At 36.2% G+C, this 21,533-nt stretch overlaps 1 protein-coding gene and 1 long non-coding RNA gene across 2 annotated transcripts; both read right to left on the bottom strand.

Annotated features, from left to right (window-relative positions):
* Window positions 1–4,353: 4,353 nt before the first annotated feature.
* Window positions 4,354–20,314, bottom strand: LOC142228499 (ATP-dependent DNA helicase RecQ-like). The gene is made up of 3 exons (XM_075298936.1): window positions 19,014–20,314; window positions 5,295–6,055; window positions 4,354–5,231 (listed from the first exon to the last, which is right to left on the bottom strand). Exons 1-3 carry the CDS (start codon window positions 20,145–20,147, stop codon window positions 4,487–4,489), a joined length of 2,640 nt encoding a protein of 879 aa, XP_075155051.1. The 5' UTR covers window positions 20,148–20,314; the 3' UTR covers window positions 4,354–4,486.
* Window positions 20,315–21,152: 838 nt separating this feature from the next.
* On the bottom strand, window positions 21,153–21,533 carry LOC142232380 (uncharacterized). Its single transcript, XR_012721111.1, has 2 exons — window positions 21,421–21,533; window positions 21,153–21,363 (listed from the first exon to the last, which is right to left on the bottom strand). It is a non-coding gene; the product is annotated as an uncharacterized LOC142232380 (long non-coding RNA).

The raw sequence follows: 21,533 nt of genomic DNA, 5'->3' as shown, positions 1-21,533 counted from the left end.
GCTACTGTTGTGGCGGAATTTCTCGACATATTTGAAGACATTGACCTCAGTATCATTTTTGGTAGGAAACGAATAAGTACGGGAATAAAAATTCAACAAAAAAATGTAGATAACAAAGTATTCGTACAAGAAAAATGAATTATGTATTAATGTGATAATGTATAGTAAATTCGAATGTAACGAATTTTCAGTTTAAAAAAAATAGTAATTTGCGTGTAACAAAAATATTAAAATATTTAAAAAAATATGTTTTCCTTTAAATTCAGTTTTCTATAAATTATTATGTTTTTGATTTTGATAATCTTGAACAATATATATTTTTTATATTTTTTTTTGTTTTATATTTTTGTATATGTAGTATTATTTTTTTTGATTGTTGTTTCAAAATTTAATTTTGACAAATAAATAAATAATAATAAATAAAAATAATAATAAATAACTATGTTTCAAAAAAAAACTTATTTCCAAATAATTTGATGTATAAGTTTGTTTTTGTTGTAGTGTTTTTTTTTTTTAATACAATCACTAAATTCAAAATTGCAAATTAAATTTTGAAGACAAATTTGAAATTTAAATAGTTTATGTTTTGATTCTCTCTTTCTTTTTTTTAATGCGTAGGATATATTCCTTTTAAACTTTCATTAAACTTTTTTTGTTTCTGATTTTTAAATTTTGTACAAATATATTTTATTTTATATATATTTTATTTATGTAAAAATTTATTTTTATTAATAATATTTTTTGATTTTGTTTTCTTTTCAGATAATTCATATGGTCGAGTAATTTGTAGTTGTGTTCAAAAAGGAGATTGTTTTTCGTGTCTAATCAATCATAATACATTATGAAATTACCTCATATCGTTTTTTTATTTAACTAATTGTATTAGCCCTTAGAAGTAAAATCAAAATATATTATATCTGTAACATTTATACAATTTACAAATGATTAAAAAATCGAATAAATTGAATTGAATGAGTTGTATGAATTAAATGCTTGTTCTCTCAATTATTTAATTTTGTAACTTTTTAACAACGGTTTCGAGAATTTATTTCGTGATGCTTCTCATTGAGGAAAACGGAACGACAGAACACTAAACGTACACTAACAAAAATTATTAGACTAATTTAATATATATTAGCCTCAGTTGATTAGTTGGCCAATAGTTTGACAAGTCTATGTTAGTGTAGCAAATTCTCAATGACTCGAGGATCACATGAGCCGACTTACACTAAATATCCAAATCATCCAGTTGCCAATTAATCACCATTGATTGAGCTAGTTTTCCATGACTGTCGCAACGCAGGCATAGCTCTGTGACAGCTTTACGGGACTTACAGCATCTCAAACTAATTCAAACAATGTATTGGATTGCTTACATGCAACAATGTTCAAAATTTGAAAATTTTTACGTATAAACAGTTCCACGTTGTTGAGCGCCAATTTGTAAGGGACATGGTTTGTTGATAGAACGGTGGCACCTTTGCATTTTGCTGCGGCTTGAACTCGCCGGGTTCGTGGATTCGTTTCCGCTCATATCCACTTCCAAATAAATTTATGTGCCAAGGTGGTCGATAATAACGTTTTTACGTTTCACAAATTTTGTTGGAATACTAAAAGGTAGGAAATGATCCCAATTGTGATCTTCTCACATATTCAGTTAGTGGCATGTTCCCATATTGTGAGCGACCGTCACATTTTAGAGGAATGACTAACATCTCTTGTAAGTGTGCAAGAAAATTATAAAATAATGTCTTGATTTGAAATCTTAAATCTGTAGTTTTTCACTCGAGAAGTAAAATTTGGAAATTTTGCATTGGGTTTCAAGCAATTTTTATGATCAATGTCTCCATATGGACCGATAAAAACTTAATCCGATACCGTAGTTTTTATCCATTTTGCCTGAAATTGAAAATCCAGAGGTATTTTCGTGCCATAAAGAGGTGTGCCGGAAACGGTGAGTATCTGTCCATATTTTAGTATAGCCCCCTTAAGAAAAAAACATGGACCGATGCTCACTATTTTTTGGCATACCTCTTTATGGTCCAAAAATACCTCTAGATTTCCAATTTCAGGCAAATTGGATAAAAACTACGGTTCTATAAGCCCAAGAAGTAAAATCGGGAGATCGGTCTATATGGGGGCTATATCAAAACATGGACCGATATTCAACAGTTTCGGCACGCTTCTTTATGATCCTAACATACCTCTAGATTTCCAATTTCAGGCAAATTGGATAAAAACTACGGTTTCTATAAGCCCAAGAAGTAAAATCGGGAGATCGGTCTATATGGGGGCTATACCAAAACATGGACCGATACTCAACATTTTCGGCACACCTCTTTATGGTCCAAAAATACCTCTAGATTTCCAATTTCAGGCAAATTGGATAAAAACTACGGTTCTATAAGCCCAAGAAGTAAAATCGGGAGATCGGTCTATATGGGGGCTATATCAAAACATGGACCGATATTCAACAGTTTCGGCACGCTTCTTTATGATCTTAACATACCTCTAGATTTCCAATTTCAGGCAAATTGGATAAAAACTACGGTTTCTATAAGCCCAAGAAGTAAAATCGGGAGATCGGTCTATATGGGGACTATATCAAAACATGGACCGATATTCAACAGTTTCGGCACGCTTCTTTATGATCCTAACATACCTCTAGATTTCCAATTTCAGGCAAATTTGATAAAAACTACGGTTCTATAAGCCGAAGAAGTAAAATCGGGAGATCGGTCTATATGGGGGCTATACCAAAACATGGACCGATACTCAACATTTTCGGCACACCTCTTTGTGGTCCAAAAATACCTCTAGATTTCCAATTTCAGGCAAATTGGATAAAAGCTACGGTTTCTATAAGCCCAAGAAGTAAAATCGGGAGATCGGTCTATATGGGGGCTATACCAAAACATGGGCCGATACTCACCATTTTTGGCACACCTCTTTATGGTCATAAAATTCCTCAAGATTTCACATTTCAGGCAAATTGAACAAAAACTATGATTTCTATAAGACCAATACCCCAAATCGGGAGGTCGGTTTATACGGGGATCATACCAAAACTAGAGGAATTTTTGGACCACTTCTTTATGGTCCAAAAATACCTCTAGATTTCCAATTTCAGGCAAATTTGATAAAAACTACGGTTCTATAAGCCGAAGAAGTAAAATCGGAAGATCGGTCTATATGGGGGCTATACCAAAACATGGGCCGATACTCACCATTTTTGGCACACCTCTTTATGGTCGTAAAATTCCTCAAGATTTCACATTTCAGGCAAATTGAACAAAAACTACGATTTCTATAAGCCCAAGACCCCAAATCGGGAGGTTGGTTTATATGGGGACTATATCAAAACCTGGACCGATATAGCCCATCTTCGAACTTGACCTGCCTGCAGACAAAAGACGAGTTTGTGCAAAATTTCAACACGATTGCTTTATTATTGAAGACTGTAGCGTGATTACAACAGACAGACGGACAAGGTTATATCGTCTTAGAATTTCTCCCTGATCAAGAATATATATACTTTATATAGTCGGAAATCGATATTTCGATGTGTTACAAACGGAATGACAAACTATAAAAAAGGAAAAAATTAATAAAACGAATTTTTGCTGTAAACTACAATACTTAATTTATACTAAAGGAAAAGATATATGTTTGTACGAATTTATTTCGGCATAAGCCGGCTATCGTGTAAACCTTTTCTCGGCTATCGTGTAAACCTTTTCAAGGTTCAAGTGTGGTTCATCTTTGGAATTTATTCTGATAATTGGTTGATAGTTTTGCTGCAAGTAGAGGATGCTAATGAGGAATGTGGTAATTCCGAAACGTCCATCCAACCATCTTGCAGTCTATAGGGCTTTGCCCAAATAAATTTGACAAACATTCTTTTCCTCTGTTGGTTAAGCTACACTTGTAGTTTAGTCAATGCATGGTTTTAAACTGAAATCAAAAAACAACAATAACTTATTTTCTACTTTCGTCGTTAGACTGCTGATTTTGACTTTGAAAATTTTTGTATATGGAACTGAATGATTTATGCTTTTCTTGACTTACGAATGTCTTTAGTGAAAAAACTCGAACTTAGTATCCACCTAAAGTAAGATACAAAGTAAGGACTCTTTATAAATCCATAATTTGATTACGGTTTCTCCATTTTATATCTATAGCAAACATATACTTTGGTTCGAAATAGGTAAATTGTATGCTTGTATCGTACAGTTTTTGACATTTTTTCTTTGTGTAGTTTTTATATTTTTTGCCCAGGCTATCTCAACCGTAAACGGACTGGGTAATTCTTTTTACCTCAGTCCCATTTAATTTGAGCGTAATGAAAGTGCATTATTTGAATTTTGGAATAGAATACAACATATATTTTTAAAAGTAATCGCACTCAAATTTATATTTTTATTCACAGAAATTGCAATCGATGTAGACAACCACTTTTTTGCTAAGAGAACTCAATTCAAAGAAATTATTTTTTCTGCATCCATAATGGCAATTTTCGATTCTTTTTTGTTGGTTCGCTTAAAATCTTTTCCGGTGCAACGCACTTTTGTTTGTTCTCTTTTTCATTTTTTTTATCATCGTCTTCTGAGCTTTCCGAACTGTCTTCATATTGATAAATAGGTTTCTTTTTTAATACCAATGAGTCAATTTTTATACTCGGTGATTTTGGGTAACTTATTGAAGAATCATTTCGTTTATCATCTGTCTCGCATTCGGTCTCTTTCTTCACCTTTTCTATATCGGCTATTAAGAGATCAAGTTCGGTACTCTCAAATGATTCATTCTGATCATCACTTTCTTTTGATGTTTGCAGCTGCCTTTCAACAGTGTCTCCTATTTGTGACAAATCAGCATCATTAATATCAGAGTCCACCTCCCACATATCATCGGATACACGTCTTTTACGCGATGTATCCGATGTTTCATTTGGTTTATCAAATGACGTCTCTGACCTCTCTGGGGAAGTAACACATATTTTGTCGGACGATGTTATTTCACATTTATTTCCTTTGGGATGCAAATAGTCACGGACGCAATTTAAGAATTCAATACCAAAACGCACGTACTTGGCTTCATAGAAACCGTCCAACTTACATGCTTTCATATCTTCAATTGTTTTAGGTTTGTGCTCATTTATTTGATTCAGAGCAATATTTGAGGCTATCATATACGGCATTACGTCGAGTTCAGCGGCCAACTGTCCTCGCAACCTGTTGAATGTAAAATTTTTATAGAAAAAAATAATATCAATAATACTATTACTTTGAACTTACTTTAAAAGTGCTTTCATAAGTCCACTATCTTCGAGTTTTGAACTACTTGGCGTAACTGCAAAAGAAGGAGTTTGTTTTGCTATCTTCGGTTTTAAATATTTTAAAATGTCAGGATACACTTCCATTTTTATAGTTGTACGCTTTAAAGGTTCTTCATGCAACCAACGTTTTGCTTTTTCAGTTAGATCCAGCAAAGTATAATTTCCAAAAGCTCCCTGTTTCGTAATAGTATGAATATATCCATTGAATTGTAAATTTTCCGCTAATACTTTGAACCATGCTTCTGATTTCGATGAACCTTTTCCAAATAAGGGATGATTGTAGTATTTTTTTGGAACTTCCTGCCTTTTTGACCCTCTAAGTATTAAAATGATCTTTCCCAAACCGAACTGGCCGTTCGAATCTTTTAGGAGCGAAAGGAAATCGAGAGCATCAATCGTAATGTTCAACATGCCATCGTTGTCTAATCCTTCATAGATTTTTCTGTAATCAACTTTATTAAAAATAGCGTAACAATTGTCACAACAGTCTTTTCTTGTTTGCAGTGTTCCAGCAGCCTCGTCATCGAAATATTCCAATATAAATTTCCTACGACAAGTGGTTATTCTGGTATAGGCGGCCATTTTTAACGCAAGTTTTTCTAAATGCATTATATGGTTTTGATTTGTTCCATGTCGAAGGCGCTGGTGAGTAGCCCAATCTGAGGAATTATAGAATAGTACGCACTTAGAATGTATACCATCGCGTCCAGCACGACCAACCTAAAGCACAATAAGTAAAGACGAAAATGTAATATAAACTGTAACTACTATATTAATATTAATGATGGTATCAATAACCAATTTAATTGAGAACAAACACGGGTTTAATTTATTTTCTTCACGAAATCGACGTTTCACGAAAAGACAATTGAATTTTTCATTGACTCAATGAATTGATTTTGGTCGTGAATTTCAGTTAAATACGTAATATTGTACGCAACCAAAATCAAGTCAATTTTGACAGAAAGTTCGACGTACAAAGTTTTACCGAAAGAATGTTATCCACAATAGAAATATTTGAGTTGTGGTGACAGTATGTTAGTATATATGGAGTCTATGGTTTTTTATACCCTCCACCATAGGATGGGGGTATATTAATTTTGTCATTCCGTTTGTAACACATCGAAATATTGTTCTAAGACCCCATAATATATTCTGGGTCGTGATGATATTCTGAGTCGATCTAAGCATGTCCGTCCGTCTGTTGAAATCACGCTAACTTCCGAACGGAACAAGCTATCGACTTGAAATTTAGCATAAGTAGTTGTTATTGATGTAGATCTGACGGTATTGCAAATGGGCCATATTAGACCACTTTTACGTATAACCCCCATATAAACCGACTCCCAGATATGGCTTGCGGAGCTTCTTAGAGAACAAATTTCATCTGATCCGGTTCAAATTTGGTATGTGGTGTTAGTATATGAACTCTAACACCCATGCAAAAATTGGTCCATATCGGTCCACAATTATATATAGCCCCCATATAAATCGATCCACAGATTTGACCTCCCAAGCAGCTTGGAGGAGCAATATTCATCCGATCCGGTTGAAATTTGGTACGTGGTGTTAGTATATAGTCTCTAACAACCATGCAAAAATTAGCCCATATCGGTCCATAATTATATATAGCCCCCATATAAACCGATCCACAGATTTGACCTCCGGAGTATCTTGAAGTAGCAAAATTCACCTGATCCGGTTGAAATTTGGTACGTGGTGTTAATATATGCACGCAGAGAAGAAACATGATTGCCACAATCATATTCGAAGAGCAAAATAATATGATAGGATCTATTTTTGCGGCAACCATGTAAAATTTTCACCTGCAACCTGTTGGCTCAGTGAACATGGTTCTAAGAAAAATAAAATTGCCCTCATCTAAAATGGTCACGGTCTAAAATGTTATGGTATTAGTCAAAAATGTTTTTCTTCCAGTTAAAATAACATGCTCACAACCTAAAATGTTGCATATATAGAGACCACACGCACAGAAAAGACATGTTTGAACATGGTTGCCGCATCCATTTGATGCTTATCTAGAGTAGGTAATTGCCGCGAAACCATGTATTTTGTCTTTGTAAAAAATATTTTCGAGTGGAGAAAATATATGGTGGCAATAAGCATTTAAATGGTTCTAAAATGCCGCAAACATGTTCTATCATTTAAATGATAGAATTTGATTCTCCATTGTGAACTGTATTTGTTTGTGAAAGGAGTTTAGCTACGCTAATGTGTCATTTATTTCACTTTTCTTTAAAATACAGAATATTTTAATGGAGAATGAAATAGACAATAAAATACCTTACCTTGACATCCTAATTTTAAGACAAAAGGACGAACTTGTAACTAATTGGTACCAAAAACCTACGGCTTCGGGCAGACTTATAAATTACCTTTCGAACCACCCTCGTAGAATTATCGTCAACACAGCAACCAATTTTATAAAGGGGGTGTACAATATAAGCGATATTAGATTCCAAAAAGATAACGAAAAGAAAATACGTACAATACTAAGGATGAATGATTTCTCAAACAATACAATCTCGAACTTAATAAGAAGAGCAACAGAAAACAAAAATAAAAATTCGGTCGAAATGGAACCTAAGATATACAAAGGATTGACATATATACCCAACTTCTCCGAACGCTTTAGCAATTCGAATATGTACAATAGAGAAAAATATCAAATCGCGCAAAAAAACCTACAACACAGTCAACAAGTTATTTAGCAGGACAAAATCAAACATTAATAACCAAGACAAATCGAATGTGGTGTACAAGATCACATGTAATGGGGACAAGTCTGACATATGCCAGAAGGTATATGTCGGCACTACAAAAACAAAATTAAAAACTAGACTCTCTGGGCATAAATCGGACCAAAAAGCAACAGAAAAACCATTAGAACAGAAGACAGCGCTATCAGCTCATTACACAATGATGGGGCATCAACCTAATCTAAAAGATGTACATATTTTAGCCCAGGAAAACAATTATAAAAGAAGGTATATGTTAGAAATGCTACATATTATAAATGTACCGACAGAAAAAAGAATAAATTATAAGACTGACACGAACCATTGTGCACATATATATAGAAATTTAGTTAAGAAATATAGTAAAAAGAAATAGATTTTAGTGTAAATTCAAACGTAGTGGCGAACAAGTCACAACAGGACACCCAGTTTCAAAATGTAAATTTCATATTAGTTTTTGTAATATTTTAATATACAATTGTCTTTTTGTTTGGTTAATTTGTGTTAAATTTTTCCTTCTTTTGTTTAAGTGAATTTCCCTGAAGACGGACAACGATGGTGTTCGAAATATTGGAAAGAAAACGAAAATAAAACACTATAAAAAAAACTAAGATTTTATTTGTTTTATTAGTACATGACCTCAAGCCTTACAAACTCTACAAATAATTATACTAAAAGGTCAACTACACAACAACTAAAAAAAAAATAATAATTTTCCATAAAACCCCATAAGACCACAGCAACGACCCAGAAACCGCTATCAATTCCATAACAAATACTTTCCACAACGTTAACGACTGATTCTTTTGTACTCGAATCTACTCTGAAACCATACTGACGTTCAAATAATATTTTATTGCCGTGGATATATTTTGACAGTTGTTGAAACAATATCTATACAAGATAATACAGGAATTGGCCTAAAGTACATCAAAGTCCAAAGATCCATTAAACATTTTGGTAATTTCAAAACCTGAACTTTTGCAGTCTTTCATAGATCTAATTTCTCCTAATCTAAATTCTGCTAAATAACGAATTGTAAATTGAAAACATTATTTAAACCATACATTGTTCCAAACAACTTTAAGTCATCATTAGGATAACATGCCATATAACTATTCAAGCTATTGATAGACTCGTAGAAGAAACTCATTGAACCTTGGCCTGCTTCTACCCAATACATTATTAAGAAATCTCCATATTTTCTTAAGAGTCACCAGAATATATTTCCAAATTCAATTAACGGTCATTTTCATGTAGCTCCAGAAAATAAAATGGAAATATCTCTCCGGTTAACTTTAACTGAACATTTTTTAGCAGTTAGGTGCCTGACATATAGAATATATAGGCGAGATGACAGATATGTCTATAGTACTGCTATTTCTAAATTAATATATGTTTGCATCCCAGCATATTATATTTACAAACATTTTATGTCCCAAACATAATATGTTCTAACATATTAACATATGAGGGCAGTTCGGAAACTTCTTAGCCTAGCTCAAAAAGCGCGGTATAAACAGAAAAAAGTTGTGTTTTGGAAACTTCCATCTCTGTTATGAACACATGTTAAATTTTGTTTCGATCTGCAACTCCTTCATATAGAAACAGGTGTTCAAAAAAGATGCATCCGCAATTTTTTTACAATGGAAAAATTAGAAAAGCGTGCTGTCATTAAATATTTACATAAAAAAGGTTTATCTGGACAAGAAATTCATAATGATATGGTGAATGTGTTAGGCGAAAGTGCTCCTTCATATGCAACAGTAAAAAATTGGGTTGTTGAATTTAAACGTGGTCGTACAAGCATTGAAGATGAACCACGTAGTGGACGTCCAAAAGCAGCAACAACAACAGAAATAGTAGCCAAAGTGCATGATATGGCGTTAAATGATTGACGAATAATAAAAGTGCGTGAAATTGCTAATATCATGGGCATCTCAAATGATCGAGTCCATTTAATTTTGCATGAAGAACTACAGACGAAAAAGCTTTCTGCAAGATGGGTGCCGCATTTGTTAACAGTCGATCAAAAACGCATAACAATGAACATTCTCAAGCTTGTTTGGATCGTTTTAAGCGAAATAAAGTGGATTTTAAGTGTCGTTTCATAACTGTTGATGAGACATGGATCCACCACAATACTCCAGAGACAAAAGAACAATACAAACAATGGACTGAAGCTGGAGGAAGTGCCCCAAAGAAGGCAAAAACAATTCAATCGGCTGGTAAGGTTATGGCAACGGTGTTTTGGGACATCAAAGGTTTTTTATTGATTGACTATCTGCAAAAGGATAAAACAATAAATTCAGGGTACTATTGCAACCTTTTGTATCAATTAAATGTACAAATTCGAGAAAAAACACAAAAAAAATAATTTTTCATCAAGACAACGCACCAGCGCACAAGAGTGTTTTAACAATGGCTAAAATCAACGAATTAAAGTACGAGTTTCTTGACCACCCACCTTTTTCTCCTGATTTAGCTTCCAGTGACTTTTACTTGTACCCAAATCTAAAAAAATCCTTGCTGGCAAGCGTTTTACCTCAAATGAAGATGCAATTACAGTTGTAAACCACTATTTTGAATACCTTGAAGAAAACTATTTTAATCAAGAGAATTGCTAGAAAAGCGTTGGACTAAGTGTATTGAAGGTTCAGGAGATTATATTGAAAAATAAAAATATTTTTGAAAAACTAACTATTCTCTTTCATTGATAGGCTACGATGTTTCCGAACCGCCCTTGTATATGTCCCAAACATGTTATGTTAGTTTATGAACATTATATGCTTGCACTTAAATATATTGTGATGAAAAATTTGAGTTCCAAATTAATAATTTTTACACCCAAACATACGAAAAACAGTCTTTTTCGTCCGTGTACAAGATTACCGGGTAATGAGAGTTTTTGCTGGTTATGATATGTTTTTTAAACAGCTGGTAGATACACACAGACTTTTTTTCTGATTCAATCACAAAATTAATTTATAAAATTTTTTTTTAACTGAAATATCCTCAATCACGAAAATGATAGTATCAACCACAGTTTTCATTGGGCATAAAAAAACATACTTGATTAAAAAATTAATTGGTTTCATTAGAAAATTTCAATTAACTTCTTAATTACATCAATTAATTGATGTTGATTGCGAAATTCACTTAATTATTAATTATTTTTAATTACTATACTATATTTCAATCACTTTCTATACTATAATTTAATCATTTTTGATTTGATTAAAATATGAATTGTTCCAAATAAATGTTTAATTAAAAATTTAAAAAAAAATCCATAATTTTTTAACTGACTAGTCTTCCGAGTTTGATTAAAAAGTTAATTGTATCAATTAATTTTTATACCCAACACCATAGAATGGTGATGGGGCTATTGTACGTTTGTCATTCCGTTTGTAACACATCGAAATATCGATTTCCCACAACATGAAGTATATACTGTTAGAAAAATATGTTTTTCATATGTTCCGATATAAACAAAATGTGTTTCGGTCACAATTTTTTAAACACAATATATTTAAATGCAAAAATTTAATGTTCCTAAACTAGTATTAAATGTTTGGGACGCATATGTTAATATGTTAGAATATATTATGTTTGGGACAAGAATGTTTCTTAAAAATAATATGTGTGAATGTAAACATATATATATTTACAAATTTTGAGTAAGCATATAATATTGTGACAGAGAGAGAGGGAGAGAGAGAGACAGTGTTGTTAGGTTAGGGGTTTTCCCCCCAAATTTAGGGGTTTTTTCACTAGGGGGATTTTTAGGGGTAAAATTTATTTGGGGGGATTTTTGGGGGTAAAAAATTATTTCTGACCTTATAAAGTGGAGCAATTCTCAACCAAATTCGGAACAATTCTAGCATGAGTTATGAGAAAAAAGATGAGGAAAGTCATCAAGAAGATCTTAAATACAAACGAGTATCCAATAGCATTATTTTCGTTATCTTTTTTAAACCCTTCTGTTGAAAGGGCATTTGTAATATTTGACAAAATTAAAAACAATCGTATCTTAACTCAGCAGCTTTTTAAGAGTAAGCCCGCATTTTAAATTGATATACATATTGTATTATTACATCCATAGAAAAAATAATTTCCTCTGCGATGAAATTTTAAACAAACGAAAATCTCTTCTGTTTTAAAGTATTTTCTTAAATAGCAAATTTTATTTTTTATTTACTTCAAACGAAAAAATTTAGCACCAAAAGAAAACTTAGTTTTTCTAAAATTTCGTTTCTCAGGAAAGAACTCTTCTTTCGGGATATATATTTGTGTTAAATTTAATTTTTAAAGTGTATCACTACAGGATTTTTTTCACGTAATTTTGGGACCACTTTTTGTACTTTTATATTCTGAATTTTTTTGGGGGTTTTTGAAAAAAGCTTAGACCAATTTAGGGGTTTTTTTCTTAAGATTTGGGGGGAAGAATCAAAAATCACCTGGCAACACTGGAGAGCAATCCCACGGCGGCGGGTTCTACGCACCGGATTGACCCGATGGATACCAGCCATCGGCCAGCGGCTGCCACCTCAGTGTACGTGTTGTCTCGTCCATTTTTTCGTGTTGGAGAAGGTGCATCCCGGGGAGCCTTCTCCGCCTGCTTTTGGTCCGAGCCGGGATAGAGGAAAACCCCGGACCATGGTACTGTGCCGTCTGCCGAAATCGAATTCACCATCGCTCGGTTTCGGTGAGGTGTAACCGGTGCATGGAATGGGTGCACTTCCGGAATTGCTCCGGCCTAACATCGCTGCGGGAGTATAGTCAAACTGACTTCGTGTCAGGATGCTGTGCCAATGACAGCAGCAGTGGGTCATCTGATTATGTGACCCCACCGACTTCTCCCGCACAACAATATTCTCCGCCGCAGCATCTTACACCGAATATTGTTGTACCAGTTCCGGAGAGTGCATCATTTTTGCAATTTAATTGCAACGGGCTCCGTGGTAAGATTAGTGAGATCGTAGACTTTATGAATCGGAAAAGGATAAGGGTCGCGGCGATCCAGGAAACAAAGCTGAATCCCACCTGCAGCCTACGACATTGTGATGGGTACAATGTCCTACGGAAGGATCGCACAAGAAATGGAGGTGGTGGCCTGGCTTTCATATTACACCGTTCCGTGCAGTATAGACCTATCACGCTTGTGCTAGACACTAATGACCCGTACATGGAATGTATGGGGGTAGCAGTTAAGTGTGGGGCTGCCGAGATAGAGCTATACAATGTGTACATACCGCCGGTTGGTAGCTGTGCTCCTGGTTATAGCCCAAACATGGAGTGGTTGTTGAGCGGGCATAACCGATTGGTTCTAGGAGATTTTAATGCCCACCATGAACTCTGGCATTCTCTCCTGGGTAATGACCAGAGGGGCATAGCTTTGGCAGAGCAGATAGACGACTCCACATTTTGCACGGTGAACGAAGAGGCCCCCACGAGAATTATGGGTGACTGCAGCAGTTCGCCAGACTTATCGTTAGCATCGCCTGGTCTGATAAATGACGTCTCCTGGCAACCCGTCATTTCATTGGGTTCGGACCACCTCCCCATAATTCTCACCATCAACCGACCCTCCGATTTCATAACCTCTGAACGCCGGACGTTTATTAATCAAAAGAAAGCCAACTGGGAAGGCTTCAGAGAATACACCGATCGCCGCTTCAGTGAGCTCCCGTCCCCCTCACATGTTCATGTTGCCCAGAGGGAGTTCCGGGACATCATCAACGCAGCAGCCGCTCGCTTCATACCCGCTGGTCGAATTGCCCAGGTGAGGCCCAACTTCCCAGCCGAAGCGGCGGGACTCGCAGACGAGCGTGATGAACGCCGTCGTGCTAACCCTGCTGATCCTAGAATCAGAGAACTAAATCTAGAGATTAGTAAGATAGTCGACGAGCACAAGCGGAACACTTGGTTAGAGCACCTGAAGCAATGTAACTTAGGAACAGGAACTGGTAAATTGTGGTCAACAGTTAGAGCCCTCTCGAACCCCTCCACAAGGGATGATGGGATTTCAGTCACATTTGGCGACGTGACTGTGACTGATCCGAAGAGGTGCGCCAAATACTTCAACCGACAGTTTGTCGAGCATCCCGAGAGTGATAGAGCGAAAAGGAGAGCCACCCGTCGTGTACGTGGTCTCCGAGCCGATGACACACCACAATTTACTGCAGTCGAAGTTACCAATGTCATCAACAGCGCGAAACCATCTAAGGCGCTGGGCCCTGACGGAATTTCAATGCTAATGCTGAAGCATCTGGGAATACTGGGAGTTGAGTACCTGACCAGACTCGTCAATTTGTCTTTGGAATCACACATTATACCCGATGTCTGGAAAATGGGAAGGGTGATTCCACTACTGAAACCGGGCAAAGATTCGAGCAAAGGTGAATCGTACAGACCGATATCCCTTCTGTCGCCAGTAGCCAAGACACTTGAGGCATTACTCCTCCCCAGCCTTGTGGAGAATTTTCCAGCTGCCCACCATCAACATGGATTCCGTAAGGTACATAGTACGACAACAGCCTTACATGCCATTTCGACACATATTAATAAGGGACTTAACCAGCCCAGGCCGTGTCACTGGACGGTCCTCGTGGCGCTTGACCTATCGAAAGCATTCGATACGGTCAACCATGCCACATTATTTGAGGACATCGATAATACGTCCCTACCGGCAGGAGCGAAGCGTTGGGTGCTGAATTATATGTGTGGACGCCAGTCGTACGTGGAATTCAGGGACAGAAAGTCAAGACCGCGTAGAGTTAAACAGGGAGTTCCCCAAGGTGGGGTGATATCTCCGGCACTGTTTAACCTCTACATGTCCTCGATTCCACCCCCTCCTGACGGCGTCGAGATTGTATCATATGCGGATGACTGTACAATCTTGGCATCTGGGCCCAATGTTGATGACATTTGCGATCGGTTGAACGTCTACATAGCTAATCTTACCAGTTATTTCACTGCGAGAAACTTGAGGATATCCCCCACCAAATCCTCAGCCACACTATTTACTACATGGACGGCAGAAGTGCGCAGGCAGTTGAATATCAGAGTCGATGGAGTAATAATTCCGACCACAAATTACCCCAAGATTCTTGGGGTCACATTCGACAGCCTTTTTAGGTCATCTGCCCATGCCACTGCAATTTGTAATAAGCTCCGTGGTAGAAACAAGGTCCTCAAGTCACTAGCCGGCAGTACTTGGGGTGCGGACAAAGAAACCTTGCTAACTACTTATAAGGCAATTGGCCGGTCAGTGGTAAACTATGCAGCGCCAGTGTGGACACCGCAGACCAGTGATACGCAGTGGAATAACATACAAACCTGTCAGAACGCTGCTCTTAGAACTGCGACTGGGTGTCTCCGCAGCACACCCCTGGATCACCTTTATGTGGAGACAAAGATCATCCCTGTGCGAAGACACAACTACATGTTGTCAAAGCAGTATCTCCTGGGTTGTTATCGCAGTAATCATCCAAACCACCATCTTATGGATACACAACCACCACCCAGGAACGTAAGGGTTGATATACATAATCTAGAGCGCGAGATCCAGCGCTATAAAAGAGAGCCTCTAGATCAAGCAGCGTACCAGGCAGGTTTGAACAGGATTCATGAGGATACTGTAGCTGAAGCGGTGAGAAGCTACAAGGTTAATCCTGTTCTTGGAGTCCGACCACCGCCCATAGCACCGGAGGAAAGAGACCTCCCACGGCAGACTAGGGTAGTTTTGGCCCAATTAAGATCAGGCAAGTGCAGCCGCCTCAATTCCTACTTATCGGTGATTGATAGCAGCGTAGCTGACGTTTGTCCAATTTGCAACCAAGGGCCACACGACACGCGTCATCTTTTCTCTTGCCCAGCCAAACCAACCCGACTTACCACCAGATCACTCTGGACACACCCCATCTTAGTCGCAGAGTTCCTTGATCTGCCAACAAGCTGATGTACCAAGCGTATAACATGAAATGGATGAGATCACAATAAACTGTTACAACAACAACAACAACAACACTGGAGAGAGAGTACATAGAAAGAAATAGAGATGGAAACCGGGAGGGTAGACGAAAGATGTCAACATAACACAGCGAGAGAATCAAAAGAGATCAATTTCTGTGATAACTAAAGCAACAATTAAAAAATTCATTTTCTTTAAAAATTAATTATTAAAGAAAAGAAAACGTGAAAACTTGGCCATTTTAGAGCGATAATGCCAACTTAATACCGGCCTTAAAGGTAAAAACGAAATTTAGTACAAAATTATTCGTTAATAAATATTCATATTTATTTATAATCTAAATACGATAAATTTTAAATGCATTTAAAATGGTGTTAAATGCTAGTAAAAAAATTGTTCACGACTAATTAAATTGGTGTTCGGTCGGAGCAGGGATTGAACCCAGGACCCTTTGCATGCAAGGCGGACATGCTAACTATCGCTCCACGTGGCCAACAAGTGTATGTTTCTGTTGAATAATGCTATACAAATGTAACTTATAACGATAATTGTCTATTGGTGGCTATAACAGCTACGTAGCCCAGTGGATAGTGTGTTGGCATACAAACTGTATGGTCCTCGGTTCGATTCTCCGTTCAGGCGAATAGTAAAATTTTAAAATTTTATAAAATTGAATAATTTCTTCAACATTATTTGTATTACTCAAAAAGTTGTCAAGAACTAAAAAATTTCGTGGAAGTGAAAATTATTTTAGGGAATGAGCACAAGAAAGCAGCACCTACAGTTTGTGGTCCACGAGCACAGAAACTCCAGGGTAATAAAAATATATACAACTATGCAAGATCATCATATTGAAATAACAATACTTCAGCCGAAAAGGCCTGAAGTAATTTCAAGAGGAACACATTGTTAGTATGGGGAAAAATTCCGAAAGCATAAGGCAGAACTTTCAAAGTTCTAGCCACTCTCACCTATCACCTGAACTAGCATATACATTGTTCCTAATTCTAGGAATACATATTTGTGGATTCCTAGCCGATTTCGAAAAAATAAACACACTCGAGGAATCGGCATGGTACTGGTTATCAATGTATAAAAGAAGGATAAATTGCGGTAATCAACAATGTTTGTAAATGAACAGCCAAGAAATTTCCTCACAAATTCTGAAATATGAACCCTTCGACATACCTTGTATACAAAACGGATAATCGCATTGACTACACGACTAGATTCATCCCAATACATTGTAATTAATTGTAAATCTTACCAACATTAATCACATACTGTAACTTAAAAGATGTTGTATATCATGTAGTATGTGTATGAATAAATAAATATCTAATAACAACAATGTAAATTGGATAAATCATTAACCCCGGATTTGACGATTATGCGAAATGTCCATACCAAAACATAATCGGTGCCCTTATGTCTTTTTATGTCAATTTTCTATGTCAGTTTAATTCCAATTAAAAAAGTGAGCATTGCTAAGCTGCTAAACGGATTCAAAGATATCTAAAAGGAACGATCGAATATGGGCTAAGTGTACCAAGAGTATTATTCAATTGTATGGAGCGGTAGATGCAACTTGAGTATCGAATCTATCCGATAGACGTTCTTACTCTATATTCGCGTTTATATTGTCTTCTGGTGCTATCAGCTGGGAAGCTCGCAAGCAAAAAATCGTGACATTCTCAAGCACAGCGGCAGAATTCCAAATTTGTATTTTGTAACTTCTTTTTATACACATATTTTATGTAGTATACATTTAAATGTCATTTATTATTGTACTAATTAGTATAATGATCGGGTTTCATAACTTGCATGTCATAAATATAATGAAAAGTTTATTAATGAAAATGTATAACTACTATTTATGAAAATTGTCACATATTTTATTTTAAAAAAATAAACAAACATTTTTTTGAGTGTAGGAGAAGGAATTTTAAAGAGAAAATGGAAAGTAAAAGACTTGTCGGAAAAGCCTAGTTTCCGAGGAACTTGCAAATCTGTATTTTACTTTATATTTTTGTTAACTCTGACAGCAATTTTGAATGAATGAATGAAATCGCGTTTTTGGTAAAGACAGTACATTTTTAAGAGAATATATTAACTCTTATATTATATTGGGGTCATATCGTGGCCCAAGTCACATTTATCATCATCGCATTTCTAACTGTTGGAATATAATTAAAAGTTTTGAATTAAAAGTGCATGCCCGCCTTGAAATATATTAAGTTCATTCTGAGTTTACTACTCATTTTTATTATATTCCAACAGTAGGAAATGCGATTATGATAAATATGATTTGGGTCACCAAATGACCCCTTCGGCCGGGGTTTGAGATTTTCACCTATGGACAGAGTCCAAGGTGGGAGCCGCCGTGGGGCAATGGTTAGCATGCCCGCCTTGCATACACAAGGTCGTGGGTTCGAACACAGCTTCGACCAAACACCAAAAAGCTTTTCAGCGGTGGATTATCCCACCTCAGTAATACCGGTGACATTTTTGAGAGTTTCAATGTGGAACGCCGTTCGGACTCGGCTATAAAAAGGAGGGCAGCACTCAGTGATAAGAGAGAAGTTCACCACTGTGGTCACAATGGACTGAATAGTCTAAGTGAGCCTGAAATATCGGGCTGCCACTCTACCTAACATAACCTAATCTAAGGTGGGCTAACGCGAACCCAGGACCTCTCGGGGACCATGTTAATCTTAATATATTACATTTATATGCGATACTAAATCCAATATTCATGATAATGAAAACTTTAGGGGCCCGTAACTCCGACAAAAAGTGGTATATTAAATTTTGTGTTTAGAATCGAAAAGCCAAAATTTAGATCAATCGGACCACTTACACTAAAGTAGAATTAAGACAAGTTATGAAACATGTTTCATAAATATAATGAAAAGTTTCATTACTATAAAATTGTACCACTTACCTCTTGGTAATATCGTTCTAGGTCACTGGGAACACCATAATGTACAACCAACCGCACGTCAGGTTTGTCAATGCCCATTCCGAAGGCCATTGTTGCAACAATAACTCGCTTTACATCGCGCGAGAAATCATGTTGATGTTGCTTCTTTAATGTCATCGATAGTTTACCGTGATACATAGAACATTGTACGTGCTGTTGTATTTCTCTCGCTACTGTTTCTGTAAGTTTGCATGTATTACAATAAATTATAACAGATCCGTGATCTGCCAATGCCCTATTAATGAACGATCCCATATCTAACCAAGCACCCAGCCCATTTCGCAATGAGGATTTTGTACGAACAATAAACTCCAAATTGGGCCTGTCAAAACCAGAACTCAGTAGTTGCGGATTATGAAGGTTTAGCTGTCGACATATGTCTTCTCGTACTTGTAGTGTCGCAGTTGCTGAGACAGCCAATATAGGGACGTTCGGTACTATTCTTCTTAATACATTTAATTTGCGATATGCGTAACGGAAGTCATGACCCCATTGCGAAATGCAGTGTGCTTCATCCACAGCCAACAGTATAAGGCTAGAGTCCAACTCTTTGAGCAAACTTAGTCCGCATTCGCCTGTTATATATTCAGGAGTTGAATAAACTAAGTTAAATTCCAAATTCAATATGCGTTTCTCAATATGTTTATCCGATTGAGCTGATCCCACAAGGCATGCCCTCTCTCTAGTTAGATTTAATGCTCTAACTTGATCTTCCATTAAAGATATTAAGGGACTAATGACCACCGCCACTTTTCCCAGAAAAACGGCGGGAAATTGATACGTAAGTGATTTGCCATATCCTGTAGCCATAATGGCGCAATTGTCACGTCTTTCCTGAATAATCGATCTTATGATTGTCCATTGGACAGTTCTAAAACCGGAATGACCGAATTCACGCTCTAGGCATTCAATAAAGTTTCGAGGAACATCGCTAACATTTGGAATTTGAGATTGTGTTAAGCAAGTGGCAGGAACATCAGCAAAATCTTGTTGCATGTTTTTATTGGAGTCTAACTGCATACATAAGGGTTCTTGGCCATAATTTACGTCGCACCCGCGCAAAAATTCATCTTCGGAATCCGAGTCGAACATCATACTTAATTATTTTTTCAAGTCTTAGTATGCAATTCTTTTTCACATTATGAAGTCTACGTCGTTTAAAGCATTGACGTTAAATATGATCAAATATATTACGATGTCCTATTTTTGCTTTAAGGATACAATAAACAATTGATCAAATAGGGAAGTACAGATCGGTGTTGCCATAAAGTTTTTTGGAAATTCCTTACGCGGTTCCTAAAAATCACCTTTTTTCCCTACGCCCAACATTTTTTCCCTACGGTAAAAAATAACTAAATTCAAACATCCCAATAAACACAAACGTTTGAAAAATGCTAAATTTCAACAATTTTTCAAACATTTTTCAAAGGATTAGGGTAATATTCATGTTGAGAAATAGTTGAGACAATCGCGTTCTCAACAAAACACAGACATTACCCTCAACATTCAACACATTAGCAATAATTTCTCAAGTGTTATCCTCAAATTGAAATGCATCGCTACTCAATAATTTCTCAAACAATTTTCGATGCGAGTCAAATTAAAAATTAACATTAGGACTGTTTTCTTGTTGCACTGGTCGCAACATTTGTATTCTCATCTGGTCGCAACATTTTTAGATAGATTCACAGAAGCGCCGTCAAATTCAAAAAATGTTGGCAGGGTCTATGCAGAACACTAAAATTATGGATTCTACGTTCTTGAAAACATTAAAAAGCTGACCGGTGAATGAAAATTAGCGGCTAAATTCGAACTTAATACTCACCTTATAGTTGTAAAAGAATCCCCTGCCAACATTTTTTGAATTTGGGGACTCTTTTGAGAATCCCCACTACGTCGAAAACAATCATATACGACATCAAAAACTCGTCGGAAAAGCGCCGTCACTATTGAGAAGTTGTACCACGCCAAGTTACTACAAAAATGTTTCGCATGAGTGCAATTATTAGGTGCCTTTATAGATCAATTTAGAACGACGCCAATAAGGGACCCTCCAAACAATCAGAAAAAGTGCATTTTAAGATAGTTGTAAAAGAATCATTGTGGTCGAGTAAAACACGTTTGTTTAGATTAAACATTTGATTAAACATTTACAAATTCTTAAAAATATAACATTTATACCACTATCACATTACATTTAACATAATTTTTGGCATTAATGATGATGTTGAGTTACAAGTAGCGAGTTACATGTTGCTGCGTCTATCAACCAGTGTTTTTATTCCATGGAGGCAGCGTGTCTGTATAATATCTGCAAAACAATCACTTTATTCCATTTGGAAAATCACCAAATTGTTCACCAATATACCTTTCACAATTTTAAGCGTATAATCTATGTTTTCAGAACTTTATTTTCGTTTTTATTTAATTAAAATATAACAAGCTGGTTGCGCTTGGCGTTTCACAAAAAAAAATGGCCTT

Source organism: Haematobia irritans, chromosome 3, assembly GCF_050003625.1.
Source record: "Haematobia irritans isolate KBUSLIRL chromosome 3, ASM5000362v1, whole genome shotgun sequence".
Taxonomy (NCBI): Eukaryota; Metazoa; Arthropoda; class Insecta; order Diptera; family Muscidae; genus Haematobia; species Haematobia irritans.
Note: the sequence above shows the minus strand (reverse complement) of the source record. Positions and strands in the feature narration are given on the sequence as shown.

Bases quoted from the DNA above. Each gene is read 5' to 3' on its own strand.
- LOC142228499 (XM_075298936.1), bottom strand. From the start codon at position 20,147: ATGATGTTCGACTCGGATTCCGAAGATGAATTTTTGCGCGGGTGCGAC. The intron at 6,056-19,013 runs GTAAGTGGTACA...ATTGTGCTTTAG, and splicing joins TAGAACGATATTACCAAGAG to GTTGGTCGTGCTGGACGCGA. The intron at 5,232-5,294 runs GTAAGTTCAAAG...TACATTCAACAG, and splicing joins CTTATGAAAGCACTTTTAAA to GTTGCGAGGACAGTTGGCCG.